This window comes from Chrysemys picta, chromosome 1, assembly GCF_011386835.1.
Source record: "Chrysemys picta bellii isolate R12L10 chromosome 1, ASM1138683v2, whole genome shotgun sequence".
NCBI classification, from domain to species: domain Eukaryota; kingdom Metazoa; phylum Chordata; order Testudines; family Emydidae; genus Chrysemys; species Chrysemys picta.
The window spans coordinates 6,365,794-6,385,148 of record NC_088791.1 but is presented as its reverse complement, the minus strand read 5'-3'; the positions used below and the strand labels follow the sequence as shown (position 1 = coordinate 6,385,148).

The 19,355-nt window shown below is 53.5% G+C and overlaps 1 protein-coding gene across 2 annotated transcripts in view; it reads right to left on the bottom strand.

The window, feature by feature from the left end:
• The window catches only part of TSPAN33 (tetraspanin 33), a 29,787-nt gene extending 10,665 nt beyond the window's left edge, over nt 1–19,122 (bottom strand). The window contains exon 1 of one of the 2 annotated variants that reach the window (XM_005281321.5): nt 18,878–19,122. In XM_005281321.5, the coding sequence (XP_005281378.1) occupies nt 18,878–18,985 (108 nt within the window). In that variant the 5' untranslated portion in view covers nt 18,986–19,122. Of the gene's footprint in view, nt 1–4,376; nt 4,746–18,877 lie in introns of those variants that run through there. The other variant, XM_042842249.2, reaches the window with a different exon arrangement.
• Nucleotides 19,123–19,355: the final 233 nt, after the last annotated feature.

Here is a 19,355-nt window from a genome sequence, read left to right as displayed (position 1 = left end):
AGGCAGGTCAGTAAAGGCCTGTACTTTAAGAACTTAGGTGTATTTTTATCACGTAGCTAGTTACAGGGGTATACAAACAAAGAATCAAAATCACAGTCTGCCTGTGTACGGGCCTTCGCTCACTAGGAGAGGCTGAGGCCTGGTTCTTAGGCTAAGGCCTTCGGCTAAGCAGCAGGGGCAGTCATACGCTGGGAAGCGAACGGTCACATCCTCCCATCCCAAACCAGTCACACTGAAATAAGGTGCTATTGGGCTGTTAGGAAGACGATCCTGTCCTGACAGTGCCCATCCCCACCAGATAAAGAAACAGATCTTAAGATGGTTAAAGAAAACGTAGTTCGATAGCATCCTGCCTGCAAGAAATCACTCATCAATGGTTGTGGTTGTGAAACCCTCATTTCTGTATTGTTTTATCTTTATGGCCCCCACTTTTCTATTGTTAATCTGTCTGGTTCTCTAATTGTTTCATCTGCTGGATAATTAAGTTTGCTGGGTGTAAGTTAATTAGGGGAGTGGGATATAACTGGTTAGAGAATTGTGTTACCATATGTTGGAACTAGTTAGTTAAATTTCAGTAAAATGATGGGTTAAGGTCTAGCTGAGAATATTACTATAGAAACTGGGGTCAAACAGGAAATGGAAGAACAGGAAATTGGGATCAGGCTTGCTGTGTGCGTGACAAGAACCGGGGGAGAGGGTGACGGGAAAGCCCTCTAACACTAAGCAGTATGATAGGGCCCATGGGCTCTCTACCCACAGCCGCTATTAGTCTGCTGGGTGTCCTTGAATGAGTCACTTTATGCCTCAGTTTCCCTTTGTCAGCAGGTACTGACCGAGCTTCGTAAAGCACCCATCAGTCACAGCGCTCAGAATGCCGAGTATCACTAGGGGACAAGTATGCACAGAACACGCCCCCACGGCAGGCGGACGGCAAGGACTGGATGGGCCCTACAGAATGCATGCCCCTCTCACCCCGACGGGGGATCCAAGCACCGGGGATGCGTCATCCCCTTCTCTGCGGGCAGGGACTTCACTCTGCAGGGCCGTCAGCCAGATCCTTTCACCAACTCCGGTTTCCCACCCACCCACGGAATTAGCACCTGGAATGATGCTTTGCAGCCAATCCGTGTGTGTGTGTGGGGGGTGTGCCATATACTTTCCAGGTTCTCTCTCTCACACACACTTTTCCCCCTCCCGCCCAGGGACGCCATGCCGGGCTGGCTGAATAAAGCAGCAGCATTTCAAGCAACGCTGCTCTCCCGCAGCTCTGTTCATCCTGGAACAGCCAACCGCCATAGCCAGGAGCCAGCCGGTCGGAGTGGAAGTGGATTCCTTCCGTTCCACAGGCAGGCGGCAGTTGTGATCCGCAGACCCTACAGCCCCCTTGCCTACTGCTCTGTAAAAGGCTTCCTGGTGCTTTGCACTGGCAGCCGAGTATCAATGCCCAGGGGAAGAGGTCGTCCGATTCCTGCGTCTAACCAGGCTCCTAGCAAGGCAGTGGGGAAGCTGGCGCCAGCCACGGGAGAAAAAGGGGAAGTTGGCAGCAGGCAGGTGCTTGCCTTAGCGCTCCCTCACTAAATGCCACTGCAAAAGGAGGCTTAGAACCAAGGCTGGCCCCCTCCAGGCCCTGGGGGAGAAGCCTTGTTAAAACCGGTTACCAAGAGGCCTTCATTTATACAGCGCTGCCCAAACACTGGCCCGCTTTTTGTCGATGGAGGAAACGGAGGCTCAGAAGTGAAGCCGCTGGCCCGTGCCCGGGGCAGAGCTGCGAATAGAGCCCAGGAGTCCCTGCCCAGGGCTCAGTCCACCAGACTGCGCAGCCTCTGCTGGCCGCTTCCTTCACTTGGGCCTCGCAGGGTACGTCCACGCTGCCGTTAAAAACCCGTGGCCAGCTGGCTTGGGCTACGGGGCTGTTTAGCCATTTGGGTTTGGTCCAGAGTCTGGGTTCTAGGACCCTGCAAGGTGGAAGGGTTGAGCCTCCACACAACAACTCAACTGCCCCTTAGCCTGAATCAGCGGGCACGGGCCAGCCGCGGGCGTCTAATTGCAGGGTAAACCTACCCCGGCCGGCTGGAAGGTAACAGAGTCCCTCAAGGCTTCCCCTCAGGCTGGATTCTCCATATTGGTCTCATTACAGGAGGCACCAATGACAAGGCCGAGTTCCAGTGTCAGCCACTACCCCGATGCCTTCTTTCCTAACCCTGAGGGACATCCTGACCAGACCAGGCCAGGGAGAGGACCCCCCCCCCCCCAGGGAGAGGGGACCTTCCCAGAGGGCATCACCACCTCTGCTGGCTACAGCTGAATCCCAAACACCCACTGGGATGAAACAGGATTGGATTTTAACAGCAGCATCTCTACTGACTTCTCTGTTCTGCAAAGGAAGGTTATCACCCTCTGAGACACCATCAAAGAAACTAACGAGGAGGGTTTCCGTCTAAAACTCTCTGCAGCTCAAGGGCAAGGGAACAAGGGAGGCTGTTAAAACGAAGCCTGACTCCATACTTTACATTTCAAATGCTTTAGCTGGTTTTCCTTCTTTTCTTGACCTTTACTAAATACAATGGTTTGTACATGGTGCTAAGCCGGCTGAGGGCTCTGCACAGCGAACCTTGTTTAACCCTGTTCAGTGGGTTGGGTTAGGATATCCCCTTTATTCCATCTAAATTAATACAACACCCCGCAAGGGCCTTTTGCACTGCTCCCAAGAGCCACGCGTCGCTGCAGGGCCTGCGCAGACCGTGGCCATCCTTTCCCGGAGGCTGTAGGGTGAAGGCAGACGGAGGCCAGTGAATTCAGGCAGTTTGAAGAGAACTCTCTCATGTTTGTGGCCCCTGCATCTCTGCCCCGCTAAGATACACCACTCTCTGCTCCCCCGCAGCTCTGAACCAAGGGACTGGGAGCGGGATGGAGGCTTACAGGCAAGTCTATCAGGACCACAACGGTTGGGGAAGGAGAGTCAAGCAGCTTACACACGTCCCTTCCTGCCCGTTCTCCCAGGCATAAAGCAGCTTGGACTCCCCGGAGGACAGGGCCACCCCTACGCAGGCAGGGAGGCCTCATCACGCAGAGCAGATGCAGGGGAAGCGGCACATCCCCTGCCTGGCTAACGGGTCTCATTCTGACTTGGAGGGCCCAGGTGCAGTCCAGTCTCCACTGCCCCCTAGTGGCTGAAAGTAGAGCGCAGCTGCCCCCTCTGTGCCCTGGCTTGGGTAAGGGGTGCAAGGAGAGCCCCCCGGCAGCTAACCGCCCGTTATAACCCCCACATGCGGCGCGCGCTAGCCAGGCTCACCGAGCCGAGACATGAGAGATGCCAGGCACACGGAGCAGGAGGCACTTGTCCTTCATGCACCACAAAGCAAAGGACGGGAGACGCGCCTCGCTCTGCCCAGCCCCGACCGCCATGGGGAAGAGGGGAAGATCGACGCCTGGCCACACCCTGCGGCAGCTCGGGCTTCCCACGAGGAACCTCAGCACCAGAGACCTCTCCCGATGGAAGGGAGGCGACGTGACGGCTGCTCAGCCTAAAGGAGCCCTGGGCACCAGCCTCAGAAACAGACACTGCCACAAGATGGCGGACAGGGAGGCACCAACTCTTGGGAGGGGTTGGGCGGAGGGTCAGCTCCCTGCCTCCCTCATCCACAGCTAAAGCACCGGGGGCAGGAAAAGAGGAGAAATCTCCCAAGCTGTCCAGTCAGCCCCCCAACCTGAAGCAGCTCTCCCAGATAGTGTAGGGCCAGGCCGTTCCCTGCACAGTGACCCATTCCCCAGGCCATCCAGGGATGGGAGATCCACACGCCCACCACCCCGGCCGGGACCAGCCACTTACTCAGACAGGCCAACCCCCGCACTGGCATGGCACGCCCAGACGGGACGTTCTCCCTGACCCCACGGTGCCCGAGTCCATGGGCTGGGCGCCCACTGGGCCTTGCACAAAACACCACCTTAGCCTGTACCTGGAGGGGCAGAGGGAAATCGCAGTTACTGCAGCTTCCCCTTCTGCTGGGGAACTGCTCAGCACCAGGGGGGTGTTCGCTTCCTTCCAGAGATGGGAGTCAGTCCACCCCCTTCCAGCACCTCCCCCCCCCCCAAAGACTCTGCGGGGTTTGGAAAAGCACCAGAACCAGACACGGGACACATCACGTCTCCTCTGCCTCATGCGGGAGGCTCCTGCTAGCCCAGGCAGGAGTTGAGCCCTCAGGGCACAGAGGAGACCTGCACTGTAACAGCAGCAAATCGCTCACTCCTGAAGTCATGAGGTTACCCCCTGCCCCACCGGCTCAAGCAGTGACCACCCATCCCTCTGGGGCTGGTCGCATCTCTGCCCCATCTACCCACCCACCCACCGCTGTGGCCTCTGCCCATCCTCCACTTACCTGGGCTCGCTTCACCTGCACGGCTGGGGGGGCAGCAGCCCCTTCTTTCCTGCAGGAGGTGCTCGGCGGGTCACCAAACCAGCCCGAGTCCCTAGCAGAGCTCTCCTGGGGGCCATAACAATCCGACCCAGCCCCGGCCGGGTGCAGAGCCAGGCATCAAGCGACAGCTCCCTTGCCTTGTACCTGGGATGGGGAGCGGCAGTCTCAGAGCAGGCATCCCTGGTGCCTCGTTCAGCTGCTCCATACCAGCCCCAGACACACAGAGGGGAGTTCACTCCCTGGTTTATACTCTGCTGTTAGCATTTCACCAGAGGACGGGCTGGGCCCAAGGCCAGAGCTGCTCTCTGCGTCACTCAGACACACCTCCCAGCCGCCTGAGCCGTGAGAAATAGCCGACCTAGGCGAGGCCCGAGTGCTCATTGACCATTGACCGGCCTTGTGCTGAAACCAGCCCGAAGGCCAGGCAGCCCAGCTGAGCGGGCAGGAGCCAAGCACAGAGGCCCTGGGGCAGTTGCATGCGAGCGGGACAGCTTTCCTGGGAAGCTTAAGGTGGAGTTAGGAGGCTAACAGATTCTGGGGGTTTAGCGCCCCCTCACCCCAGGGGCGATGCTTTGCTGCTTCTTCGGAGTGCAACACGGAAGTAAAAATACAGCCTCCAACATTTACATTTCAAACAGGACAGCCCCATGTTAAACATTAATCTAGGCATTTTAAACACCCTTTATTATCCGAGCACCATCCAAGCACTCAGCCCCGTACCAAGACGGACAGAGTCGCTGCCCGGAGGAGCGTAGACTAAAAAAAAATCCAACCACCCCCCAGCTCTGCCCCAGAGCCTCTGTGCAGCCATGGGTGCAACACAACCCTGCCCTGTGCCTCCATTTCCCCTCCCACCCGTTATGTCCATTTAGCTTGCAAGCTCTTCCGCACGAAGGCTGTCTCCCACCATAACGCGGCCTTGATCTTGGTTGGGGCCACTAGGCAATTAGGAAACACACACACACACACACTTTTACAGAGTCTAAATTTTGGCTCAAGTCTGATCTGAAGTGCAGCTACAGGCGGGAGAGAAAAGGGACCTTTTTCACACAGCCTCTCTCAGCTGTATTGGTTCTCATGCATTTATCCCAGTCAGCCCTGCAGAACTCAGACAGCTAGAGGAGGAAATCTGTTCTGCCTCCTACCCCAGCAGGTTTTCCCCACTTGCACCCCTTTGGCCTGTATGCCCAGAACACACAAAGTTTAGATCAAGCTCTCTGCTCCTTTCAATCGCCACGCAAACCCCACCTGTTCAGTACGGCGGCACCCCGGAGTCTGTGCTACACTAGAGAGATTTTTGCACAACTTTCTCAGCATTGCTCCCACTGGTTCAGCTCCACCTGAATTAGCGTTATTCACACCTACTCAGTGCGGTGGTCTGCTCCCCTCTGCTGGTGGCTGGGCCATATATAGACATTGACGAGCTTGTTACAGCCTTAGCTTACAGACCTGGGGTCCCTTAGAAAGGCCCAGGGCTTTTAGATCCAGAGGTCTTTGGTTCGATCTCTGCTGCCAATGACCTACCCAGCAGCCGCGTTGCTGGGCTGCCAGGACAGCAGCCAGAGGGCTGGCTTTGTACAGCACATGTTTGTACAGCACTAGGATGCAATGCAGAACGTTGGCCTATTAAACAGAAGTGAATAATCAAATCCATTGAAGTGTTCGCTAGGTTCAGACGGCAGGTTACTTGGGATCGTGTGCGAGGCAAAGAGAACGGCTGGGTTTTCACACACGACAGGGGAGGCAACGGGGGAAAAAAGAATCAGTTGGAGACCTCCAAGTGGAAGCAGTTTCCTGATAGAAAAAAAAATGCAGAGCCCCACGGTGCCCCCTTTTCTTGATCATTAGAGCCCTTTACACAGACCCACAGATGCTGAGAGCTCCCCATGCCTCCAGACTGCCAGTCATTTCACACGCAAGTCACACTGTAGGCGGTGTCTGCGCCAGGCCATTCCCCTCCCGAAAAATCCCCTACTGCCTTCATCTGCATCCCCATCCACCGGCACCTCAGGAGCCTTCAGCAACTAACCCTGCACAGAGCAGGCCTGGGGCACATGGTGGTTAAAGGCCGTTCCACGCCTACCCGGCACCAGACGCCCCCCCGCAGCAGTGCGACTATCTGAACCCAGCTCAGAAGAAATCCCAACTCCACTGGAGTGATGCAAAGTTACGCCTGGGACAAGTGACAACATTTTAATGTATGTAAATGACTCAGCCCCTCCCCCCCGCAGGCATTCACACACTGAGTTCTGGAGAACTGCACACGGTGCCTGCTTTAACGCTCCAATACAGACATGGCTGAGTGACGGATCACGGGCACCTGGGACCGAGGGCTCAGCTATCCAGCCTGAACTGCAGATGCTTCTGCCAGCCTGCGGCGATGCCAGCACACCCTGGCACCCTTTATCGTCCATTCTCGCCAGCCACCTCCAACCAAACCCGCTGACAAAGCAACACGGCTCAGAGCCACCGATGGCCCTCGCTGATTGGTGCAGAAACCCACGTATGTTTCCGGCCCCAGATGGGCCGACAGGCCACGAGAGGGATAAGCCACGAGACCCCAGGTGCTGGCCCAGGAATCATAGGGCAGATCACACCCAAGCGAGGGCCAGTGACGTGAATGGAGCTTGCAGCAGCAACTGGGAGGCACTGCACGAACTCTCCCAGGGGAGACAAGCGAGGTGGGATGCGTAGGCAGCTTGTGACGCAGTCCCCGCCGCTTCCCCCGAAGGGTCAGCAGGGTCGGACGCCCAGGTGCACTGCACACCCCAAAAGGCTCACCGCTCAGAAGCAGCGATGGCCCAGCTGCATCCTTGGAGCCCATGGAATGGGGCCCTACTCCCCTTGGGAGACCTCCAAAGGGGGACAGTCTGCCCCCCAAGGCACAGCGGCCCCAGGCTAGAGTCTCTCGGCCAGAGAAGAGTGGGCAGGAGAGAAACGCAAGAGCTGAAAAGGAAACAGGCCCACGCAGCTTGAGTTTAGAGCTGTCCCTGCTGGAGGGGCTGAAAGGAGCCTGTCCCTGTTTAAAGAGTGCGTGTGTATCGGCAGGCAGGGCCCTATACCCAACGGGATTGGACCCTTCCTATGCTAGGAGCATCTCCAGGCCTAGCAGGGAGCTTGGAAGGGCCAGAACAGCAGGTAGGGTAAGGCCAGGACAGCATCCGAGCTGCAGCAGGGATTCCAGCCGAAGTTTCATTTCATCCTGTGTGAACCAAGATTTTCTTTTTCTGGTGGCAACGTTTCTTCGTCCCATTCAGACCCATTTTATCCCCCCAGGCCGTCGCGTTTTGCACTACGTGCTCCCGGGCTCACTAGCGCCGACACGCTGCACGCCCGCCTCACGCTCAGAGCACGTCCGGGATACAATTCTCTCGGACCAAAGGAACCCCGGCACTGCCTGAGGGCCCGGCACCTCTGTGGGGACACCCCTTCCCTCCCCCACCGCACCCGTGAACACCACAACCCAGGTGCAGGCTGCTGCAACTGCCGGGGAATATCAGGAGGCCCCGACACAGAGGGCGTTTATAAGCCAGAGAGAAGCCGAAAACACAAGGAACTAATCTGGAGGTGGTGGAGGGGGCGCGGCGGGCAAACAAGCACGCCAGGGCTTTTCAAAAGGCAGCCGGAGCGATTCAGCCAGCGTAACAGCTCTCCGAAGAGGAAAGAGATCTGTGCTGGGGGAGAGACATCCAACGGCAGCCTTCGCACAGCAGGAGAAAGAGAACATTGTGGCGTGAGCGCTCGGGGCAGGTCCCGCTTCGATTTTAAAGCAACACAGCCTAAATCCGAGTCGTTTCACAGTGTGTCCTTCCCTTGGTTAGATTATTAAAACATTTTAGCAAAGCCTGATGCCACAAGTACTCCTCGCTCTTTTTGCGAACAATAAGGGGCTTAAGGGATATATAGACACCATATGCTGGTCTTCTGCAGGGACGGAAATTCACTCAGCATTTTTTGGTAAAATCCTTTACAAGATTTGAACGTGCTGGGCATTAAGCTACTGACGGCCCCCTTCACCATCTCCCCCCAAAAACCACCGTTCGATTTTCTAAAGCATCTCCTTAGCACAGTGGTTCTCAAACTCCACGGGCCCCTGGGAGTCCATGAGGGTACACACCAAGGGGTCTGCGAGTCATATCCGGCTCCAGGGGGGCCATGAGCCATGTCCGAGGCCGCCGGCCCCACTGATCAACTCCTTCTCCTCCCTCCCAGTGCCTCCTGCATGCCACAGAACAGCTGTTCAGGGGTGTGCAGGAGGTGCTGGGAGGGAGTGGGAGGAGCGGGAATGGGGCGTGCTTGGGGGAGGGGGCGGGAAGAGGAGGGTCAGGGGTGGAGCGGGTGCAGGAAGAGGTGGAGTGGGGGAGGGGCCTTGGGAGAAGCAGCAGAGTGGGGGCAGGGTCTGGAGCCGAGCAGGGGTTCAGCACCCCCAGGGAAAATTAGAAGTCGGGTTGGGGGGTCCACAAAAATTTTTAAATCAAAATGGGGGTCCTCAGGTTGGTAAAGTTGGAGAACCGCTGCCTTAGCGGATTCGTTTTCTTTTCCACTATTTTGAACACACTGAAATTACAGGGGTTACAAAGATGTCTTCCATGGAGGCAGTAATGCAAGTTACACATGCAGCCTCTTGCCGGTGCTTAAAGTCGCCCCAAAAGAGCGGGGGACCTGTCATCATCTGGGAGCAGCAGCGGCTTCGGGAAAGCCAGTGCTGAACGTGGTCTCTTCAGCAACGCGGCTCTATTTGTAATTATTTTTAGGGGACAGGCATGCCCCACTGCCCCCCCCATCTGCAATCAGGAGAGCCGTGGTACTGTCAACTGACCTGGGGTTTACAATTTTAAAAAGCCTCCCTCTGACAGTGTGTTATGGGGAAGTTTATCTAAAGAAAAATAAGTCAGTGGCCGGGATTTTCAAGCGAGCTAGTGATTGTGGAAGATTGGGAAGTTTAAGACACCTGAGGACACGTCTGTCACCTCAGCCCCACTTGCGTTAACACACTAAACAATAGCTGTGTGGAGCCACTGAGCTCAGCCTAAGGGCTCAGGGGTCTCTGCTGGAGCTCCAACATCCACACGGCTATTTCGAACCCCAGAAACGCGAGTCTGTTTAGTTGGGCCAGGAAGCTCGCTGCCAGCTGCAGCGTCAACATCCCTTTACAGGGTCGGATTTTCAGAGGGAAGTGCTCAGAAAAAATCAAGTCCCTTTAGGAAGTTAGGAGTTGGACGTGCAAACACAGACATCAAGGACACCCAGGCAAACATTTTCGAAAGTGACTTGTATGATTTTGCTCCTCTTCCCTGCCCCGCTCCCCATTCTAATCTATGGATGTTAATGGCTGGTAAAGGGAGCAGGGAAGTGACACACAAAAACCAACCCCCACAGGCTAGACATGCCTTAACACCCCCTCAGACAACGCGTGTGTATGTTAAGTATCAGGGGGTAGCCGTGTTAGTCTGTATCTACAAAAACAACAAGGAGTCTGGTGGCACCTTAAAGACTAACAGATTTATTTGGGCATAAGCTTTCGTGAGTAAAAACCTCACTTCTTCGGACGCATGTATATGTTGCCTGCCTATTTCTGCAAGTCTGTTTTGTCTAGTCAAGCTCGTAAGCTCATTGGGGCAGGCACGGTGTCTTCCTAGGTGTCTGTACAGCGCCAAGGACTCTGACGTGCTAACACACTGGAAAAATACAATCCCAAGGCGGACATCTAGGATCGCGGGAAACAATAGACAAACATTCAGAGCATTTGGTGAGAAAGTTGTGTTATCTGCAATATACAAAATACAGCCACTCTGTAGAGTTCGGGTGGGTTCGTTCTTTTACGCGAAGCCCCAGCCGCTGGATATGAGAATTTCACACACTTCTCGGTCTCCCGCCCGCCCACACGGGGATGCATGGACCACAGGGTATGTCTACACTGCAAAGAAAAACCCCCACGGCGACTCAGACCCTGGGTCAACTGTCTCAGGTTTGCAGGGCTAAAAAAGCAGAGTAGAGATTCGGGCTCAGGCGGGAGCCCGGGATCCGAGACCCTCCACCCTCGCAGGGTTTCTCGGCCCGGGCTCCAGCGCAAGCCCCACCTTCTACATTGCTGTTTTCGCCCTGAAGCCTGAGCCCTGCGAGGCCAAGTCAGGTGACCCGGCTCTGAGCTTCACTTCCGCTGATCTTTTACGGCACTGCAGACAGACCCATCGTGACCTGCTCAGAAAGCAATGACCAGAGGCAGGTCACAAGAGCTGAAGTCCATAGGAGCTGGGGGCACCGTCTGGGAATCAGTCCCTAACTTCCCCCTTACTGCTGTAACTCGACGCTAAGCGGGAGTCAATCCTTCGCATGCAATTCTCTTGCCTGGGTTTGCTCTTCCAAGCACTGAAATCTGCAAGGCAGATGGTGACTCTGATTAGCTACATCAGGAACGGTAACATACAAAAGCCAGTAGGTGAACACTTCAACCTCCCTGGACATCCTAGAACAGATTTTAAAGTAACTGTTCTTGAACAAAAAAACCTTCAGAAACAGACTTCAAAGAGAAACAGCAGAACTAAAATTCATTTGCAAATTTATCATCATCAATTTGGGCTTGAATAGGGACTGGGAGTGGCTGGCTCATTACAAAAGCAGCTTCACCTCTCCTGGAACTGACACCTCCTCATCTATTATTGGGAGTGGACTACATCCACCCTGATCGAATTGGCCCTGTCAACACTGGTTCTCCACTTGCGAAGTAACTCCCTGCTCTCCATGGGTCAGTATAGAATGCCTGCATCTGCAACTTTCACTCTATGCATCTGAAGTGGGTTTTTTTTTTTACCCACCAAAGCTTATGCCCAAATAAATCGGTTAGTCTTTAAGGTGCCACCGGACTCTGTGTTAGTCTGTATCCACAAAAACAACAAGGCTACCCCCGATACTCTGCTGAGAGCAGAGCCACATGTCTACACACAGGGCTTTGCGTGGGTTAGGGCCAAAGAAACTGGGAATTTTTCCTATTTAATACAGGCCCTTAAGTTTTACAAACTGCATCCAAGTCCCTGCACCTCCCCCCAACATACGGAAGACTCTACATCTAGATTCTGCAAGGGGAATTCTATACAGATGCTTCCCTCTCCTGCTTCTGCATTTCTTTAACTGCATTCAGGTGGCAGCACTTCCCCAAAGGGGCCGGGTCACAGGACAGCAGGTCCCTCTTCCTCAAACTACCCGTAGTGCCTGGATGGGACTGCACTGGGGGTCAAGGGCCCAGGATTGGGCAGGAATGCAGGGGGGTATGGGGGGGGGGGGTGTTCAGCTGCATTAATATTCACTGCACCACAAGCAAAGCTCCTTCCCGTGGAAGTTAAAATAATCAAAGCCACCCAGCCAGTGCATCTCATTACAAAGTCAGCGGAAAGCGAGTCACACCCGTGGGAGTCAGCCCATCCCCGCCACGTTCCTCCAGGGGCCCCATCTCTGCCCCGAGCTCATTACGCTCCTCTGTTCAGCTGCCAGCGCTCCTCATTAGCTATATAAAGTGCTGTAATCTGCATCTCGAGGCTGGGGCGCGCCCTCTCCGTTGGGCAGCCAGAGGGACTATAATTCAATTAGCGGCCAGGCAGGGAACACAAGCCAGGGTTTCCACTCAAGGACAGGGCTCTGCCCGCCCCTGCTGAGAACCGAGGAGTCGTTACACACCAGAGCCCTGCTCCATGGGGCAGTTCAGCCGGCATGGGACGGCTTCCCCCAATGAACGTATCCCCCTGCCGTGCCCCTTGGCTTAACCTCTAAACCCACCCAGCCTGATTTAACTCTTTACTTACCACCTGTGCTATTTGCCATGGGTGTGGGGGGGAGGCGTGTCTGCTCTGTGACCGGTCAAAACCTCCTCCCCAGGCAAGCCAAATAAAAACAATCACGCCGACAACTCACCGGATTAGATGAGCTGCAAAGGAAAGTGCCAGGCAGGTAATTGGATAACACAGGCAGCAGTAATTACGGTGCGCGCAAGCAGCACCGGAAGCCCTGGCCCGGCTGGTTCAGCCTGGCAGGTCTCTGCTTAGACACACGCGGACAGCATTTCTTTTGGGGTGGGGGTTATAAAGTAGGGGGGCCATTCCCCCCCCCCTTTGGTTTTTGCCATCCCCCGAATCACACGTTTTCCATCCCCACCGGCCAACGGCTCCCGAATTCGCATCGTTCTCTTGGGGTACGCGGCGAGGACAGACTCCACGGGGTTGCATGAATTCGGAAGGCCGGTGGCGAGGTTGCAATGCTCATCCTGGCCCATGGGCCCGCACCGCACCACTCCAGCCACCGGCATTTCTGCAGCATTACAAGAAGGCAGACGGGGGGTGGAGGAGAGGGAGACACTCCGGCACACACACTTGGAATTTGTTTGTACTTTTGACCAGGAATTGCTGTGCCCATCTACAGCAGCAGTGCCAGCTAACCAAGGGGCAGGGCTGGTGGGCTCTGAAAGGAGCCCCCCTGAGCCCAAGGCTGTTCTGAGGGACACTGGTTCCTCTTTGCAAAGGGGAAGTACAACCAAGTTGCTGACTCCTTCCTCCCACTGCAATACTGAGCCTGGACGTTTTGCCGCCACCATCCCTGTCTCTAGATCAGAGTGCGATCAGGCCGGAGAGAAGCGTCGGGGTGAAAGCCCACCAGACCAGACGAAGGACAAAGAAATAAGCACCGCACAGGGATGTGCCTTATAACAAGAAGAGGCAAGAAACTGCCCAGAGCTTGTCGTCCTCCTCCATGCACTCTTCTCTCGGGCGGCAGGTTCGGTTCCCTCTGGCCCCGATCACGCCAAAGCTGCACCCACAAGGGTGACAAATGTCCCCTTGGCTAGGAGCCAATACAGCTGGGTCTGGAGCCTCTATCAGAGGGAGCCTCATTTGACCTCGCTGCACCTTCTGGCAGAAGAACTCGGTGTTCTTTGCAAGGGACAATTAGTTAATCCTCAACTCCTCAGAGTTAAATCCCCGTTTTACAGGCAGGGAAAGTGACCTACTGTGGCCTGCGCCAGGTGTATTTAGAGCTACACTTAAGTTTTGCTGGAATAGCTGTGTTGGTTCGGAGTGTGAACAAAATAATAAATACACCTCTGCAGAATACAGTCATGCTGGCAAAACCCCAGTGTAGATGCAGTTATATTGGGGGGTGTCAGCCCTTTTGCTGGTATACCAGCAAATCCCTTCTTGTGTAGCAAGGCTTGGGAGAAAGAAGAAGTGGGACCGCTGAAGACTATTGCCGGAGAGGAGATTAAAGACAATCTAGGCATGGTGCAATATCTCAATGAATATTTTGCATCGGTGTTTAATGAGGCCAATGAAGGTATTAGGGATACTAGCACCATTACAGAGGGGCATTCAGGATGGGGGATTACCGTATCCGAGGTAGAAACAAAACTTGAACGCCTTAATGGGGCTAAGTCGGGAGGACCGGACGATCTTCATCCGAGAATATTGAAGGAATTGGCGCGGGAAATAGCAGGCCCATTAGCGATAATATTTAATGAATCTGTAAACTCAGGGGTGGTCCCATTAGACTGGAGAATAGCTAACGTGGTTCCTATTTTCAAGAAAGGGAAAAAAAGTGATCCGGGTAACTACAGGCCTGTTCGTTTAACATCTGTAGTGTGCAAGGTGCTAGAGAAAATTTTGAAAGAGAAACTAGTTGAGGACCTTGAGGTTAATGGCAATTGCGATAAATTACAACATGGTTTTACGAAGGGCAGATCGTGCCAAACGAATCTGATCTCCTTCTTTGAGAAAGTAACGGACTTATTAGATAAGGGAAATGCGGTGGACCTAATATACCTGGATTTCAGTAAAGCGTTTGATACTGTACCCCATGAGGAATTATTGGTTAAACTGAAAAACATGGGGATCGATATGAAAATCCAGAGGTGGATAAGGAATTGGTTAATGGGGAGAATGCAGCGGGTCGTATTAAAGGGTGAACTGTCAGGTTGGAGGGAGGTTACTAGTGGAGTGCCTCAAGGTTCAGTTTTGGGACCCATTTTATTTAATCTATTTATAACTGACCTCGGAACCAATTGCAGGAGTGGGCTGATAAAGTTTGCGGATGATACGAAGGTGGGAGGCGTTGCAAATTCGGAGGAGGATAGGGATATTCTGCAGGGAGACTTGAATGAGCTTGTGAATTGGAGTATCAGAAATAGGATGAAATTTAATAGTGAAAAGTGTAAGGTGATGCATTTGGGGATGACTAATAACAATTTTAGTTACAAGATGGGGACGCATTGGTTAGAAGTAACGGAAGAGGAGAAGGACCTAGGGGTCCTTGTAGACCGCAGGATGACTATGAGTCGACAATGTGACGTGGCGGTGAAAAAAGCCAATGCGGTCTTGGGATGCATTAGGCAAGGTATATCTAGTAGGGATAAGGAGGTTCTGCTTCCGTTGTATAAGGCGCTGGTGAGACCTCATTTGGAGTACTGTGTGCAGTTCTGGTCTCCCATGTTTAAAAAAGATGAACTCAAACTGGAACGGGTGCAGAGAAGGGCGACTAGGATGATCAGAGGAATGGAAAACCTGTCGTATGAAAGGAGACTAGAGGAGCTTGGGTTGTTTAGTCTGACAAAGCGAAGGCTGAGGGGGGATATGATTGCTATCTTTAAATATATCAGAGGGATAAATACAAGGGAGGGAGAGGAATTATTCCAGCTTAGTACTAATGTGGACACAAGAACGAATGGATATAAACTGGCCGTGGGGAAGTTCAGGCTTGAAATTAGACGAAGGTTTCTGACCGTCAGAGGGGTGAAATATTGGAATGGCCTTCCGAGGGAAACGGTGGGGGCGACGGACCTGTCTGGTTTTAAGATTAAGTTAGATAAGTTTATGGAGGGAATGGTTTAATGGTAAAACATAGTAGTCAAGGAATACCAAGCAATGGTAGGTAAATAGTATAATGGCTAACAGGGGTCAGGCTAGAGACTCTTGCCTATATGCTCGGGGTCTTACTGATCGCCATATTCGGGGTCGGGAAGGAATTTTCCTCCAGGGTAGATTGGCTGAGACTCTGGAGGTTTTTCGCCTTCCTCCGCAGCATGGGGCAGGGATCGCTAGCAGGAGGGTCTCTGCCGATTGACGTCACTAAAACACAGGATTGGGGACTTCAACGGCAGAGTCCAGGGAAGGGGTAGGGACGGCTTTGTGGCCTGCAGGATGCAGGGGGTCAGACCAGATGATCATAATGGTCCCTTCTGACCTTAAAGTCTATGAGTCTATGAGACCAGTAGCAAAGCCAGGACTATCACCCGACTCACCGGTCCCCAGCTCTGACCACCAGACAGCGATGTAGATGCTCACTGAAGAGGGGGCCAATACAAACACATTAAGGCAAGAAAGCTAGAAGCCGAGGATTCTGCTAGACTGGAAGTACAGGGGGCTTTGGGGCAGTTCCTGGCAAGCTACAAGTGACAACCCTGTGAGGTCTTGCTTCCCAGTCAGAGGGCCACTAAGGATCTCGGCTATTAAGAAAACACCATTGGCCAAGGGAGGGTTCGAAGTGCGTCGGGAGAGATAAATGGGTGACCCAGTAGGTATTTCCAGCTGTACGTTTATTCTATGCTAGAAGCCAGTCAATTTCACTTTTACACTGAGCTGGCCCAAGTCCATTCAGAGGCATGAAATCATCTTGTGAAACTACCAGATGCTTCCTCTTCTTCTTGGGATTTTACAGGGAGAGAACACCACAGTGTTCAGAGGGAACAGGCACTGCACCCGGACTGCAGAGGGCAGTGCAGCATGAAGACAGCCAGAGAAAGCCAGCCACCAATGGATTTGGGAGGCCACTGGGAAAGGAGATGGGATCTCAGCCCCATTTCCAGGGGGCAGGCGGCCACCCCACAAAAAGTCACCTTCCTAACCAACATTCTCAGCAGAGGTGACAAGGAACGAACGTGCCATGGAGACTGAACCGCTTTTACTCCAAGGTGGCCATGGACATGGTTGGAAAACATGAGCAGGAGGCTGTGGGAAGGCTGCCATTGTCCACGCGGTCCCTGTTCGGCAGCTAGGCAAACCCTTTTCACTAGCACCACAGTACGAGCACGCGCGTGCATTGCTAGCACAAGACCCCCCACTGGCATGCGGCTCAAAGGAGTTCCTCTGAAGCCCCCGCCAGTTTACAGGAATTCTTTTATCTCCAAGTCTTCTCTACACAACGCTACCTGTGGAGACTGAAAATCTGATGTTCAGTTCAGGGAACAAAGATTCGCCAGTTAAGAGGAAGGACAGTGCTAGAGACAACCACCAACCGCCCCCCACATATGCTGGGCACAGCTGTAAGGTTCATAAGTTCATTGGGGAAGCACATCTGACCAGGGAACTGTTTACAGGGCTGACCAGATAGAAAGATCTGCTCTGATTTGTTCTCTGGCCTGCGTCTATCGCGTCTCAGACACAGTGGTCCCCAAGCAAAGATATTCTGACTATGGCAACTCCAGTAAGCTCTGAACACTTGTCTGAACTACACGAACCTGGGAAAAAGAGCAAAGCAACTGAACTGCAAAGGATATTCTTCTACATGGCAACAAATTCACTCAGCAGCACTAGAAACAACCAGCCAACCTGACGGTGCCTACAGGGTAGGTCTGGGCATATAGTCCTCATGTGTAGTCATTCTGAGCTCTAAAAGCACCTTCTTTTTACCCCAAGACATTACTCCAGTTAGTACAGTGAAGTGAAGTATTACTAATATTAAACAGGCAACATCAGCTGGAAAGACAGTCGATTCAAAAATATTCAAAGTAGTGTCCCCAATGTTGCAGCACAGCAATCACCTTTTCCTTTAAAAATAAAGAATCTCTCTGTCTCTGGCCTGTCGGTCCCAAGAAAACCCACACAAAGCAAAAGTGGAAACTGACTGTATAAGACGGGAACAAAGCTCTAAAGTGGGTTTAAAAAACCCCAGAGGGATGTGTGATTTTTAAAGTCAATGTCCCTTTAAATTCTACAGGCTTTGAAGGGCAAGAACCACCAGGTTTTTCTTAACTCCCTTAATTAAAAGGGTCTTTTTTGAAGAAAAGGAAAAGAAAGAAAGAAAAAGAAACCAGACAAGTATATGAGATATGGGAAGAAGTCACCCAATAGCTGACTGGCTACCCCATTCCACAGTCTCAAATAATGCAGCACCACATAGGTCCCTGTGTAATAGAAATGCATAGAGCAACAAACACCAACAGAGACAAAAGGTGTCCACATTTATGTTCAGCTGGTTATTCAAAGGGACAGCATATCCTGACATGACACCACTGCTGATAGGTCCATGAAGCACAGTTCTTTCCAACTACTCGTAACATGTGAGACACGTCCTTTGCATGTCCCCCCACCGCTTTTGACCGATTTCGCACAATAATCAAAGTTTAAGTCTAAACAACCACCAAAAATACAAATAGGCCCCTTTAAGTGTAGCGTTATCTGCTGTTCCCCAATTCTCAGCCAAGTTCATACCAGGTTAGAGTTGCTTTCTTTATAACTGTATCCAGGCTGAACGAACTGATGTGATCACTATTCAGTGACCTTTTAGATATTATTCTAAGCACCACTCCCTTCTTAAAGGGATACATTTCACAATGTAGGTTAGAGACAACCTTTACCATACATGCACCTGTGTTGGAGCGAGTGGGGGAGACGGACAGTTTTACGAAACCTACTGAGACTAGAAATGCATTTTGTTTCTAGAACAGGAGTACTTGTGGCACCTTTTGTTTCTGGTTTCCTGGATTTTAACATTTGAACACAACAGCTTTATGCTGGGATGCAAAAGGCCAGCCATGAAGGGCACTGGCAAAAGTGAAGCCAGTCCCCTTTCAGGTGCAGGTGAAGTAAATGAGAATTTTCCCCTTCTTTCAGTTTTCCTTTCAGAAGCCCAGGGAAAAGTTTTTTACATGTACAATTTTGGTCTGGACAGCATCTCGGCTACTGGTTTTGTTCAGAATAAAAATATCAACCACCCCCAGCCAAAATTAATGAGCAGGCAAAGAGAGAGGGGGGAGAAAGAGGAAAAAAACAGAGTGCTTCCTCCAGTACCTGGATAAAAAGAAACTGACCGTGCTCCTTAAAGAGAGGTGAGCCCTGCGCAGAGCTGGGATGAAGAGAACATTAACTGGGTTGGATTTTATGGGGTCATTTTTCTCTGCCCATGGAACGTCTCACCGCCCTCCCCTCCAGATCTCCCCACACCTCTGCCCTGAGGGATCATCCCTGCCAGGCCCCCCAGGCATGGCGGTACCCTGGGAGCCCCATGCCCTGCCGGACCCCCATTGCTCCAGACAGGGGAATCACCCCCCAACACGCACCATGCCCCCCACACTCTGCCAAGGGGCGGGACTAGCTGCCCCTGTGCCCCCCAGCTGCCCGCTCCCTTCCCCTGTGCCCCCCAGCTGCCCAGCCCCAAGTGCCCCCCAGGTGCCCCCCCAGCTGCCCGCCCCAGTTCTCGACCCCACGCACCCAGAAGAGCAGGTTGAAGAAGAAGAGCAGGTACTTCACCAGCGGGCTCACGAAGGAGAAATCCTCCCCGTGGGGGCCCGCAGGGGGCCCCGGCAGCCGCCTGGGCATGGCCCCGGGCGCGCCCCGCCCGCTCACTCACTGCCGGCCCATGGGAGCCGGGGCCGCCCTGGCCAGCCGCAGCCACCGATCGATCCCGAACACCAGCACCAGCTGGCAGACCCCAGCCTTGTCCCGCCCACTTCGCCCGCCCATTGGCCCGGCTGACCCCGTCGCCTGCCTCCCTATTGGTCACTCTCTCCCCGTCACTCCACTCCCGCCGCGGCCCCTCCTTGCTCAGAACGCTCTGTGTCAATCACGTCTGGCAACACCTGCGAGACAAGCCGCCTCCCGCCCCTGACCCGTGGGGTGGGGCAGGTCTTAAAGGGGCAGCGTCTGCCTCCCGGGTGCGGGAGGGCAGGGGAAGGGCATGGACTCAGAA